Source organism: Hypanus sabinus, chromosome 7, assembly GCF_030144855.1.
Source record: "Hypanus sabinus isolate sHypSab1 chromosome 7, sHypSab1.hap1, whole genome shotgun sequence".
Classification (NCBI taxonomy): Eukaryota; Metazoa; Chordata; class Chondrichthyes; order Myliobatiformes; family Dasyatidae; genus Hypanus; species Hypanus sabinus.
In genome coordinates this window covers 167,846,407-167,860,632 of record NC_082712.1, presented here as the reverse complement: position 1 = coordinate 167,860,632, position 14,226 = coordinate 167,846,407, and the positions used below count along the sequence as shown (strand labels likewise).

At 42.0% G+C, this 14,226-nt stretch overlaps 1 protein-coding gene across 3 annotated transcripts in view; it reads right to left on the bottom strand.

The window, feature by feature from the left end:
- The window catches only part of LOC132397380 (src substrate protein p85-like), an 84,473-nt gene that overhangs the window by 38,067 nt on the left and 32,180 nt on the right, over positions 1-14,226 (bottom strand). For all 3 annotated transcript variants that reach the window (XM_059976072.1, XM_059976074.1, XM_059976073.1), the window contains exons 4-6: positions 14,009-14,138; positions 650-760; positions 7-61 (exon numbers count right to left, since the gene is read on the bottom strand). In XM_059976072.1, coding sequence (XP_059832055.1) covers positions 7-61; positions 650-760; positions 14,009-14,138 — 296 coding nt within the window. The remainder of the gene's footprint in view (positions 1-6; positions 62-649; positions 761-14,008; positions 14,139-14,226) is intronic.

Here is a 14,226-nt window from a genome sequence, read left to right as displayed (position 1 = left end):
CAGTACCTTTCTGCGATGCGTGCTTGGCAGTCTTGCCTTCATATTCAAACCCCACAGCAGACTGAAAGAGAGAAGTAGAAATTCTTCACTTTAACTGCACTGCGAGCATCTTTGCAAAAGTAATCCAACACGTTTATCATACAAGAGGTCCACTCAAAACTCAAATAAGCAGGCTCCATTCCTGGTGGTGTCCCGCCGTCACCGTATTTAAATTTTAGCTTTGCAACCATGCTCCCCACCTGGAACCCAAAGTCTTGGGTTTCCCGGGAGCTCCCAGTGGGATAGAGCTTGTGGGTGGAATAAGCCTTGCGGGGCGAGTAGGAGAATGCCCTTGCCTTGATGCAGAGGACTGCCCAAAAGGACAGGTTGGACCCCGAGTCTAACCCAGGGGACAGAAATCCAGATGATGTTTAATGCTACCTTTACCTGCAAGTCTCAGGAATCAGAGCTTCTGATGCACAATATTTAACTCCCTCAAAGATATCGATTGACTTGATCACAGGCAAGTCCTTCCAATAAGTTGGATAACATTGAATGCAAGTCCTGAAGCGTGGGGTGGTTTAGACCATCTTGATAACCAGGACACAAATGGGACTGTACATGAACACCCACGCCCAATCGATTAAACACAGGTAGCTGTGGCACTTGCCTTATCCACCCTGTCCTTCTGTACACCGAACTTCCCACCGAATCCTTTCACAGAGTCTGTCTGAGAGCAGTGTTTGGAGAGTTTCGCAAAGTACTCATGTCCAACGGCTGACTGCAGAAACAAGAGATTTTTGCATTAAAATGACCGCTTTAATATCACAAAGCACTTCTAGTTGAGGACTGTTTATTCCCCTCCATAGATACAGCCTGATTTACTGAGTTCCTCCAGCGTTTACTATATGTTGTTCTAGCAGAGGATCAGCTATTCAGGAGGGGAAGAAAAGTGCTCCATTTAAAATAGTCCCACACAGGAAGAGACTTCATTGATGTAAATAAAAGAAAGATACAGAATACATCAGTTTGCTTTACTTCTCTTTACAGAGGTGGTCCAGAGGAGGCTCACAAGAATGATCCCAGGAATAAAAAAGGTTAAAACATGAAGAGCATTTGAAGGGTCTGGGCCTGTACTGGCAGGAGTTTAGAAGAAGGGGGGGGGGGGGGGGGGATCTCATTGAAACCTATTGAACATTGAATGGCCTGGATAGAGTGGACATGGAGAGAATGTTTCTACAATACGGGAGTCTAGGACCAGAGAGCTCACCCTGAGAATAGAAAAGTGGAGGAATTTCTTTAGCTAGAGGGTGGTGAATCTGTGGAATTCATTGCCACATTCAACTGTGAAGGCCAAGTCATTGGATATATTTAAAGTGGAGGCCGATAGGCGTTTTGATCATTAAAGGGTGTCAAAGGTTATGGGGAGAAAGCAGGAGAATGGGGTTGAGAGAGTTAACAAATCAACCATGATGGGATTGCAGAGCAGAATCAATCAGCCAAATGGTCTAATTCTGCTCCTACGTCTTATGGTCTAACAGGGGTTCTCAACCTGGGTCCGTGCACCCCTTGCTTAATGGTATTGGTCCATGGCATAAAAAAAAAGTTCAGAATTTCTGGACTAAAAACTTAAGGGGGAAAGGATTTAAAATAACACAGGATGGTAGGGTTTAAGTCAAGAAAAGTTTTTGATTCCTTCAGAGGTTGTAAATGATCTGGAAATGCATTGAACAGCTGATAGAGGCAAACACCCTCATTGCATTTAAAACACAAATGGGCGAGGAGCTGGTCTGCGGCAATTTTAAGAGTTACAGACAGAGCAGGGGACTGGGATTGCTCCTTGTAGGGTTAACGCCAGTATGGATACAAGAGTTGAATGGCCTCTGGTCGTGTTACAAGTTTCTACCTTTCTAAAAAGGAGTTACTATTGTCATTCTGCAGACACAAGAAAGAAATCTTGAGGAACACACACACAAAATGCTGCAGGAACTCAGTATCCATGGAGGGAAATGAAAAGCCAACAGTTTCGGGCTGAGACCCTTGGTCAGGACTGGTAAGGAATGGGGCAGAAATCAGAATAAGAAGGTTAGTGGAGGGTTGGGGAGAATAAGGACTTTCAGAGCCTCAGGCCACAATGCCAACTGTTCATTTCCTTCTCCAGATGCTGCCTGACCTATTGAGTTCCTCCTGCATTTTGTGTGTGTTATTGTAGTCATTCTGTGACTGCAGCTTCCCCTAATATGCACAAACGCACAATAGGGAGCTTAATGAATCCACAGGAAATGTGAAGCCCTTCAAAAAAAATCAGAAACAGCTTCTTCCCCTCTGTCATATGATTGCTAAATGCACATTGAACCCATGAACAGTACCATATTAATTTTATATATAAATATAAATATCTACACACACGCACACACACACTTCTGTTTTTGCACTTTTTAATCTATTCAACATGCATATGTATACTTACTGTTATTGATACACTTTTTTCTTTCCGTATTATCATGCATTGCATTATACTGCTGCTGCTCAGTTAACAAATTTCACAACACATGCCGGTGATATTAAACCCTATACCGATTTTGACAATCTGGATCAGAAATGCAAACAAGTCCACATTGAGAACATTCAATGTCAGAACAGATACAATGGGAAGCATTTTGTGATCCACTGTCACTGATACAAGGAACAACGGTGCACACATTTCTACGCGAATACTTGCTACTTCTGGTTTATGCTTGTGGAGTAGCATCCAAACGCCCATTGATTCTATGATGGTTATTATTCTATTATGGATTTATTGAGTATGCACAGAAGAAAATGAATCAAAGTCCTATATGGTGACATATATGTACTTTGATAATAAATTTACTTTGAAACTTTACAAATTCAAAGCACACACAGTACAGTTAAACTCAGTACATCCCAACATCAGGTTGCTGTTTCCCTCTAAGCTGTGTGGGTGCACGGCAGCGTAGTAACGGAAATGTTCCCGCGCACGCTGTCCTTGTTGCCACGCAGCTGGAATTGGATGCAACTAGAAAAACTTTACAGAACGCGGAAGATTTTCCTTGTTGTACTGTATTTCATTATACCCTTCAAATATTAAATAAAATCATCTGTGAGCTTCAATATTCATTCTAAATATTGCAAAAAAAAATTTTAAGTGCAGAACAGTTTTCAGTTAGTGTAAAAATTTCCTGCTCAGTACAATGGTTGCAGCTGTCAAAAATTAGAAGTAACGTTGCATCAGATTCACTTTACACCGGGTCCACACCCTTGGTCATTCTCAATGAACATTCCCCAGTTGCACTCACATCTACTGTGATGAAGTGCTTTGAAACGTTGGTCATGGTCAGAACCAACTTCTGCTTAAAAAGGGCTTGGACCTGCTGCAGTTTGCCTACTGCCACAATAGGAGAACAGCAGATGCAATATCACTGGCTCTCCACTTGGACTCTGATCACTTGGACAACAGCAATACTTACAACACACTTTTTAAAATCGATTACAGCTCAGCATTCAATAACATCATACTTTAGTACTAACCGACAAGCTCTGAAACCTGGGTCCACGTACCTCCCTCTGCAACTGGATTCTGAAATTCTTCATTGGGAGACCATGGATAGTGCGAATCGAAAATAACATCTCTTCAACACTGGCTGTGTGGCTAGGCACAGCTCAAACACCATCTATAAATTTGCCAATGGCACAACTACTGTGGGCAGAATTTCAGATGATGACGAGGAGACGTACAAGAGCAAAAAGACAGATCAAGTAGTCATGGAGTATCGCAGCAACAACCTTGTATTCAACGTCAGTAAGCCCAAAGAACTCATTATGAACTTCAGAAGGACATTAAAGGAACACACAACAGTCCACAGCGAGGGATCAGCAGGTGAGCAGTTTCGATCTCCTGGGTGTATTCATCTCTGAAGACCTATCCTGGGCCCAGTATATTGATGCAATTACAAGGAAGACAAGATGGTGGCTATATTTCATATGGAGTTTGAGAATATTTGGTTGATCACCAAACACTCTAGCAGATTTCTACAGATGTACCTTGGAGAGCATTCCAACTGGTTGCATCACCCTCTGGTATGGAGGGGCCACTGACCAGGATCAGAAAATGCTGCAGAAAGTTGCAGACATGGCCAGCTCCAGCGTGGCCACTAGCCTCCCCAGCATCAAGAACATCTTCAAAAAGGGGTGCCTCAAAAAGGTGGCAAACATCATTGAGGGCCCCCGTTACCCAGGACATGCCCTCTTCTCATTGCTACCATCAGGAAGGAAGCACAGATGCCTGAAGACATCGAAATATTTTCAGAATAGCTTCTTCACCTCTGGCATCAGATTTCTGAACGGAGAATGAACCCCTGTAGGTTACCTCACTAGTTTTTTTGCAACTTATTTGATATAGTCACATTTCTTCTCATAATTTATAGTTTTTTTTAAATTATGTATTGCACTGTACCCACAGCTGCAAAACAAGAAATTTCAGGACATCTGTCAGTGATATTAAACCTGATTCTGATTAACGTCAAACTGTTCTTTGTCAATTGCAGGATAAGAGCTGCATTAATGCTGGCTTCAAAGTTCCCATTTACTTTAATGAAATGAGACAATGAATTGTTAAAATAGAACACAGAACAGGAACAGCCACTTTGGCCCACAAAACTAATCTCTTTTGCCTCCACAACGTCCATATCCATATATTTCCCTCACATTTCCATATATGTTTATATATCTAAACATCTCTTAAAAGTCTCTAATGTATCTGTCCCTACTGCCACCCCACACAGCACATTCCGGACACCCAAAAAATTGCCCCTCATCTCTCCTTTGAAGTTGCCCCTTCTCACCTTAAATGCACAGCCTCTGGTATTAGACTGTTCAACCCTTGGAAAAAATTATTGTTTGTTCACTCTATCTATAGCTCTTATAATCTAATAAACCTCTACTAGATCCCCCCTCAAAAAAAATTAGAAGCTTGCTGCAGCTTTGCAGTTTGGATTAGTAACAGCAAGTATGACATACAAAGTTTCATTTACCTTAAACGTAAAATATGCATTAAAGGTACATGCAGAATCAGTTGAAAGCTGTATCACAGATAGGCTGTTTTATAAGGGACACCATTTTTATGATCACACATTTAAGTGCTCCCAATAAAGGTATAGAAGCTCTCCCAGCTCTGTCTCCAATATTTGGACATTGTGGTTCAAAGGGCCTGTTCCTGTGCTGTATTGTTCTATGCTGCAGAGACTACCACACAGATAACAGCCATTCAGCCCAACGGATCCATGCTAGAACTTATGCTTCTCCTATTCCACGGGTTCCCAACCTGAGGTGCCCGCACCCCCAAGGGGTGTGAGATGGAATTTCAGGGGGTGTGACAAAGAGTGGCTTGTGTCCTTGAGTGACGAGTCACGAGTCATCAATCAGCCAGCTGCCAGTGTGCCTCGAGTTTGTAGTGGTAGTAACGTTTGTCCCAAGCGCGCTCCAGTCTCCCGCTGCCCGAGTCCAGAGAGATGTAAACTCACTCCAGTCTCCCGCTGCCCGAGTCAGGATTGAGAATTCTCATTAGTGTTACCTGGGAAGTTACACCTCAGAGTCGACGAGTCTCTTCATTGTTAGCTAGAAGATTACATCTCAGAGTTAAAAATCATCTCATAATGCCAAAATCTTCATATATCCCGAATCAACCATCAAGTAACGACTTTGCGTTAAAACCAAACCCACAGACAGTAGGGAAATTATTCAATTATAAAATTTTAAAAAGCCGCATTTTGATAAAAAAAAGCAGCTGAAGTCATTCATTCGTATTTGTCTCAATGCATTAAAGAAGTTTTTGAATTTCAAAGGTTTTTTTTCTCTTAAGATTTTTTTCTTGAATCATTGATAATTTTGAATTATGTTAGTTGAGGAGGTATCATGGTTAGCACCGAGGATTTTGAATCGTGTGATGGGAGTTCTTATCTCCAGTAATCATCGGAAATAGGTGTGTAAATTCAATAGAGAGTAGCATAATAATTCGCGTTGCATCCCCGTAGCATTTCCACCTGACAATTTATCTTGGCTTAACCGCAAATAATTTCGTAATAGTCCTAAGCATATTTCTCGTGATACTTTGCTATAGGCGTGTCTGGTTGAGTAAAGCGGTCATCCCTGACTTAGTCATAGTTTTTCTCATATTAGCTCATATTTTTCCCTTCATTAACCCTTCATCATGTCAAAAAGAAGGAAATGGAATGATGACCATGTGTGCTTTGATTTCACTTGCAGAACAGGAAATAATGGCTTGCAAAAACCCCAGTGCATTCTTTGTAGTGTTGTGTTTTCCAACTCAAATCTGAAGCCATCCAAACTTCAAGAGCACTTCAAGAACAAGCATGGCAGAGCTAATGTTGAAGGACATGTTGGGTCATTGAAAATCTAAAGAAGTCGTTTTGATTCACAAGGAACTCTTCCAAAATTAGATTTTGTTTCTGTTGAAAGACCACTACTTCTTGCTTCATACCAAGTGGTATATAAAGTGGCCAAATCCAAGAAGCCCCATACAATTGTGGAAGATCTCATCAAGCCACGTGCACTGGAAATGGCAACAATTATCCTGGGCAAAGAAGCAAGAAAAAAATTTGAACAGGTGCCCCTATCAAATAATGTCTTTCACAACCGAATCAGTGATTTGAGTGAAGATATTTTGGACCAAGTCATCTCAGATGTCAGAGCTAGCCCTTTTAAAATCTCTATTCAGTTGGATGAGTCAACTGATGTCTCCAGTTGTAGTCAACTCATCACATTAGTGAGGTATGTCAATGATGGTGCTGTGAAGGAAGATTTCCTGTTTTGTAAAGATCTGAAAACAAACAACTGCAAAGGATGTGATGCAGCTGGTGAAAGATGTCTTTGCCAAACATGATTTAGATATCAAAGTCATTGGTTTTGTGTGCACTGACGGGGCACCTGCAATGCTTGGAAATAAACCTGGCTTTTCTGCATTAATGAAAAAGGAGATTCCAAACTTGCAAGTTACCCATTGTTTTCTTCATCGGCATGCCTTGTCATCAGAAACACTGCCACCAAATCTGAAGAATGTCCTTGATACTTGTCTGAAGATCATCAACTGGATCGGGGGCGTGCTTTGAACCATCGCATCTTCAAATCATTTTGTGAGGATCTGAGAAGTGAGCATTCAGTTTTGCTTTTCCACACTTTGGCCGTTGGTTGTCAGGAGGACATGTTTTAACCTGCTTCTTTGAACTGCGGGAAGAAATCAAAGTTTTTCTGGAGGAGTCTGAATGTGATCTGGTTGGGGAAATGGAATCACAGGAATTCACCCAAATGCTGGCTTACTTAGCTGACATTTTCACTCGTATGAATGAACTGAGTGTTTCTTTTCAAGGAAAAGGGATAAACATATTGGAGGCCTGTGAAAAGTTGAATGCCTTCAAAGAAAAGTTACGCCTTTGGCGTTGAAGGATGGAAAGAGGCAGTCTCTCAAATTTTCCTTCACTAGAAGAGATGGTTGATGATGTTTGATCCATAACTTCTACTGTGCGTGAAGAAATTGTGGCTCATTTGGAAATGCTGTCAGAATCGTTTGATGGATATTTTGCTGCTGGAGATCTGAAGATTTCAGAAGAATGGATCATGAATCCATATTCCTACAATTTGGAGAAAATGTCAGATGATGAAGAGCTGAAGGAAGATCTTAGTGATTTGTGGTCAAATCGAGCTCTTGAAATGCAATTTGAAAGCAAGACTTTGGAGGAGTTTTGGTGTGCAGCAATGGATATGTTCCCAAGACTTGGTGGAAAAGCACTCCGTGTCCTCACTCCATTTGCAACAACATACTTGTGTGAATCTGGATTCAGTTCTCCTTTGTCAATCAAGACAAAATCTCGGAATCGCTTGAATTCACAGGCAGATTGCAGTCAGCAAGAAAGTTCCACGCTTTGACAAAATCACGAATGAGAAACAGGAGCAAAGAAGTCATTGAACTTTACGTTCACAATTAGGATTGATTTTACTGTTTACAATTTTTTCTGAATAAATTAGAATCTAATTGCTGAGCTTATGTTTGCATTTTATGCACTGAATTAAAAGCTTTTTTTTTTAAGTTCAATTTGTTCACCCGTAGTATTGTATGTGGTTCAATTTGTGGTTCAAAAATTAGAAATTAGATTTCTTCATCTTCGAATGTGATATTAATTTTGTAGGTGGTGCGAACATTTCCTAGGGGTGTGGGGATTAGAAGAGGTTGGGAACTACTGTCCAATTCTTTCCATCAAAACCCACCATCTTTCTCTCCATCTCTTCCTCCAGATTTCTTTAACTTCCCCTTAATTATATCAATAATGTTTAGTACAATAATTCTTTGAAGTAAAACTACGTTCATAGCGAAGTTTCGTCTAAATTCTTACACAAGATTTATCAGAGATACTCTTATTTGTAGCTGCTAATTTTAGATCATTACCTCTACCTCACTCAAGCTCAAAATCCCAGCAACCCAGCAAGTCAGTGGGAGTGAGAAAATGCTCCTATGGGAAGTCACCAGGAAGTCTTGAGCACCTCTCCACAAAAGCAAGAAAGGTGAGAGGTTAGCTGGAAAACATATTTAACCCTCGCAAAGAGCTTAATTTAGTTTCTCATACAGCAAATAGCGTAGCCTGTATTCCTTCAGAGAATCGCTTCTGTATAATTATTTTGCTGCGGTTTAATATCTTTAATTTTTTTTAAAACATTGACCTTCCTGTTAAATGTCTTTGACCCAAAATGTTAACTTTGTTGCTGTCTCCACGGAAATAAAGTTTTGCCAGAATTTCCTGTTTTTAGTTGCAGCACACTTGGTATCAGATTTTGAGCTGGGAACAAGAAGTTCATCTACGTACAACAGGGGTCCGCAACCTTCTTTGCACCGCAGACCGGTTTAATATTGACAATATTCTTGTGGACCGGCCGACAGGGGTGGGGGGGGAGCGGGGGTGTTAAACACGACCAGAATACCTCGAAGGGGGTTCCTTATGTCTATTCTATTCTGCAATTTAGTTTTTGTGGCTCTCAGCATTTGCTTCTGTCCCGCTTGCTCATGTTTTTTTCCGCTCAAAAAACTCAACGGGTTTGTCTTTAAGTGCAAGTGCTTGGACTCAAGGTGCTGAAGCAGTTTTAAGGGCTTCATTGCCTCATTAGACAGCATTTGGGCCTGAACACCAGCCTCCCGCCTTGGCCAGGTATGGCTGGTCGTGGGTGGGGTGAGAGGACAAGGTAAGGGCCAGAGGTCCCCGTGCCGGGGGCTCGGCGGTCGCAGTTCCTAGAGAGCGACCGACCGAGTGAGTGTGACAGAGCACATGCCCGCCCCCCCCCGTAGGTAGGGAGGATCTATCAGCCGACAAAAGTTTGGCTGGAGGGATGACTTTCAGTAGATCGCAGCGAGGTAGCTGCTCTGCTACTTATGAAACCCTGAGCCCGAATTAGGTCATCTGTGAATATTTTAGCACCAGGTTCCCCACAAACATTCGGTGTGCTAAACATGTTTAGAGGCGGTACCCGTCTGTCTGCGCTCCAGGCCAGTAGCAACGGCACTTCCCGCCAGCCACACGAGGCCAACCAGTGATCCCTGGCACAAGGGGATCACTGCGTTTAGGCGACTGATGACCTCGCGTGTATTCAACAGTGGGCGTGACAGGGAATGAGGAAGGGTGCAGCTGACTCGTACCATTTCATATCGCCAAATCATGTCGTTTCCTTGCGGCCCACTGAAATACAAAGTAGACACAGATGTTGCCTCAACATGATCCCTAGAGACCTAGAAATTGGAAATGGGTCCTTTGGCCTGAGTGGTTCGTGCTGATCAAATTGTTCATGTAAGCTTGTCCCGTTTGCCAACATTCAGTCCATATCCCTCATTCCCAACCTGGAGTCCATGGGCACCTTGCTTAACGGAAAGGCTCACTGGCATTAAAAAGGTTGGGAACCCCTGCACTAAACTGTTCCCTGTACCTGTCCAAGTATCTTTTAAAAGTTGCAAGTATAGTATTCAATACAATAGAAGATGCCCAACTTCACCCATTCTCCACCACCCGTTCCCCAAGTGACACCCATTGTCACAGACTCCCTTCAGACCCAAAAATCGAACTCCCCTGCCTCAAATAAACTCAGTGATTGAGATCACAAAGCCTTCAAAAGGAGAGCGTTCCAAAGAATTACAATCACACTTCAAGATATTTCTCTTCTTAAATGGCTGACCTGAACCCAAGAATATGCCTCAAGAAAGCAGAGCAGTGCTTCCACTTTCTGTGGAGATTGAAGAGAGGGAGGCTCCCACCTCCCAATCTAACCAAATTTTACAGGAGCACCAGAGTCTTCTGACCTGTCTGGTACAGGAATTGGAAGGCATCTGACTGCAAGACCCCTGTTCCTATCCTGTTGTGCATGAACATCCCAGGAGACCAGCAGTTTGAGGTACTGAAACCACCCCGTCTGGCGCCAACAATCACTCCATGGTCAAAGTCACTTAGATCGCGTTTCTGCCCCACTCTGATGCTTGGTCTGCAAGCTGTTATGCATTGAATTGCTGCCACATGACAGGCTGATTAGATAAAGTACTGTGATCAACTTGGACAGGTATATGGATGAGAGGGGTTTGGAGGGATATGGCCCAGGTGCAGGTCAGTGGGACGAGGCAGAAAATGGTTCGGCACAGCCAAGAAGGGCCAAGAGGCCTGTTTCTATGCTGTAATGTTCTATGGTTCTATTTGGATTCTGAAATACATCTTATGGAAATGTTTGTTTGATGATGAACTTCAATAAAAAATAAATTACATAAAAAGAAGCAGATGTGCAGGTGTACCTATTAAAGTACCACTGAGTGCATGTTCCATTAATGTAATTATGGGTAGTAGGGTGAATATGTTTCCACAAGGATGTTATAGCCAGGGGTGGGGTAGTGGGGATAAGCTCTCACTACCAATTAAATGCTCCCAATGGCTTGCGTCCCAAATGGTCTCTGACAACCGAGTCCAGCTCCTGCCGTTCACGTGCGGCTTAGTTACTAAAGCCAGTTGCTCTGGGTAGATGGGGCTCATCAGCCGTGGTTGGCAGCTCATCTAGATGGAAAACTCTGATCTCAAATCTCCACTGCCTTGCAGCTACACCCACTCATGGGGAAGGCTTCAGAAATAAACCCCAAGGAAAAAATCCGGAGCTGGAGACCCTAATGCAGTCCTACGTTGAGCTCAACGCTGGTGCCAAACTGTATCGACTTCTGCCATTCCTTTGAATTCAGCAGCTGTGTGGAGCGGAAGAGGCAGTTGCATGGGCAGCAGCTTGCAGTCCATACCTTACTGCCCTGGTTTGTGTATCGACTGCGACAGCCAGGATACAACATCCATGGTTGACCCAACCAACGATGGGCCATTATTAGGGTGAATATAAAACATTGAATGAAAACTATTATAAGAAGCTTATGTCAAGCAACATGGAATGGGGAGGTATAGAAAGTGGCTTTTTCTGATTTATGGGACAACAAAAAAGTTGGGGATTGCCTGTACTTCCATCACCTTTCTTTTCAGCTTTTGAACACAATCCCAGCCTTTATAGCCTTCTGATTGTCATCCCTCACCCAGTAACTATTCTCATGAAACTTTTCAAGTGCTTTTAAAATACCTTCACATCTTTCCAACTACAAGAATTGAACACCACTCTTAAAGGTTCAGGAGGGATCCCTTGCTTTCAGATTCAGTTATTATCAATGACATATGTCTGAAATTTGTTGTTTTGCAGCAGTACAGTGCAATACACTAAAAAAATTACTATATATTACAATAAGACATAAATAACAAACAAGTCATGCAAAAGACCAAGCAGAAATCTGAAGGCAGAGGGGATGAAGCTAAAGGTTTCCCCCACTATCCGAGGGTGGAGCGTTCCTATGGAACCATTTGTAAGCCAAAATGTTGTGAAGCAAAGCAATTTCCATTAACTTATATGGGAAAAATTTTTGAGCGTTCCCAGACCCAAAAAATAACCCACCAAATCATACCAAATAACACATAAAACCTAAAATAACATGAACATATAGTAAAAGCAGGAATATGATAAATATACACCCTATATAAAGTTGAAATATCGTATGTACAGTGTAGTTTCAATTATCAAAAAAAATCAGGGAGACAGGGAACTGAAATCGATTTAGAGAGAGAAAAAAAAATTGGCAGTACATACATAAGCATGCTCGTGCATTCGCACACAACTGCCTGCACAAGGCTTCACGGCATGATAGGCTTTCTTGGGGTATACACACGTATAAAGCGGGTGTCTTTTTTCATAAAAGCGAAAATCCTCTTTGGTTAGCGAAATCAGGTACTAATGTAGGTCTTTCATAACAGCGAGCTGTCGTAAAGTGAACGTTTGAAAAACGGGGGCCACCTGTATTCCTGAATTATTCAGCATGTGTCTTCAGCATCCATTACCTGCTCCGAGGGCAGCAATGAAAAGAGGGCATGTCCTGAGTGGTGAGGCATTTAATCTCTCACACTCTTTCAATTAAGGATGTAATCACAAAGAGATTCAGTGGATGTTGGAAGTATTGCTGAGATGCCAAGACCTGATGAAGGGTCTTGGCCCGAAACGTAGGCGCTTTTTTCTTTTAAAATCTCCGTGGAGACTGCCTCACCCTCACCTTCTGTCTTGCTCCAGCATTTGTGTGTTACTTTTGATTAAGTAAACTTTATTCACCATTTAGGCAGTTTCTGTGCTACATGCAATGAAAACAATATTCAACATTTATGCAAAGTTAGAAATACAAATATGGAATAAAATGTGAATAAATACATAAATTCCTGCATGTACTTAGACTGTAATCATCATTATAAAAAGTGGTTTCACGTGTTTACAGTGCAGTGACTGAGTTAATAGAGTGGGGTGGGGTTGGGCCAACTAGAATGGTTGATCAGATTAACTGCCTGGGGGAAGAAATTTAAGGTGGCATGAATTTTTTGTTTTAATAGTGCTTTCCAAAATAGAACAAACTGTTTAAAATTGCTTCGGGAATTTGCTGGAGAGAGACAACTGTAGATACTAAAAAAGAATGCAAAAGCAGTAGCTACCCCGCAAAAGACAGAGTTACAGCTCAACATGTAGACCACTTTCTTTATAGCAAGCAGACTTGCTGCTCACTTTCAAGGAAAAGGTTTGCATTTAATGCTTTCCACATTCCTTTCAGAATGCTCCAAAGTGCTTTACGACTCAATCCAGGCATAATAATTATAATCGCGATGTGACAGAACAGAAACAGCAGAAAATTAGCCAACTTCAAACAGAAAGGAGAAAACACCTTTTATTTCACACTAAACATTGGTCGAGCAAAAGAAGCATTGACCCTGTGCTTCCTTGAAGACACATGAGGCCCAAGAACACTTAGTAGGTTCAGAACCAGGAGGCATAGCCTCAGTGGTCAAATATTTCACAACCAAATTATTTGTTAACGGATTGACAATGGCTCTTCACCTGAAATGTTAACTGCTTCTCCCTCCACTGCTGCAAAATTCATTAAAAGTGATATTCTGATTTTTGGTCAAATTTCCAAAATAGTGAAATGATTTTCTGTATGAGAAATTAAATCGAACAAAACCCCCAACTTATTACAAGATGAAGTGATGGCATACAGACAAAAATTAAGTGGTCTGGGCATTAGGTCTGGGCCTGACTCAGCGTGTTTCCAGCATTATATAAACAAAGAGATTCTGCAGATGCTGAATATCTTGAGCAACACACACAAACTACTGGAGGAACTCAGCAGGTCAGGCAGCATCTATGGAGGGGAATAAACAGTCAAAAGTTTCAGGCTGATCAATGAAAAGTCTCAGTCCAAAATGTCGATCGCTATTCTCCTCCACAGATGCTGCCTGACCTGCTAAGTGTCTCCAATACTTTGTGCGTGTTACCTCAGCTTTGTCTGTCTTTATTTCAGACATTTTTTTCTTACAGCCATCTGCTTTTTCCAATTTGTTCAGAAGTCCACACTCCTTACCTTATCCATACGATCATCTTGGACACCAAACTTCCCTCCGTATCCGTGTGAGGCATTAGGTCCATCCGCTAGCTCTTTCTGTTTGAGCGATTTATGCTCCTGTGAGACATTCTCCCTCAGTTCGTGCAAGCTGAATGGGGCGAGACAGAATATTTTGAGAGACATTCTCCCTCAGTTCGTGCAAGCTGAATAGGGTGAGACAGAATATTTTGAGAGAC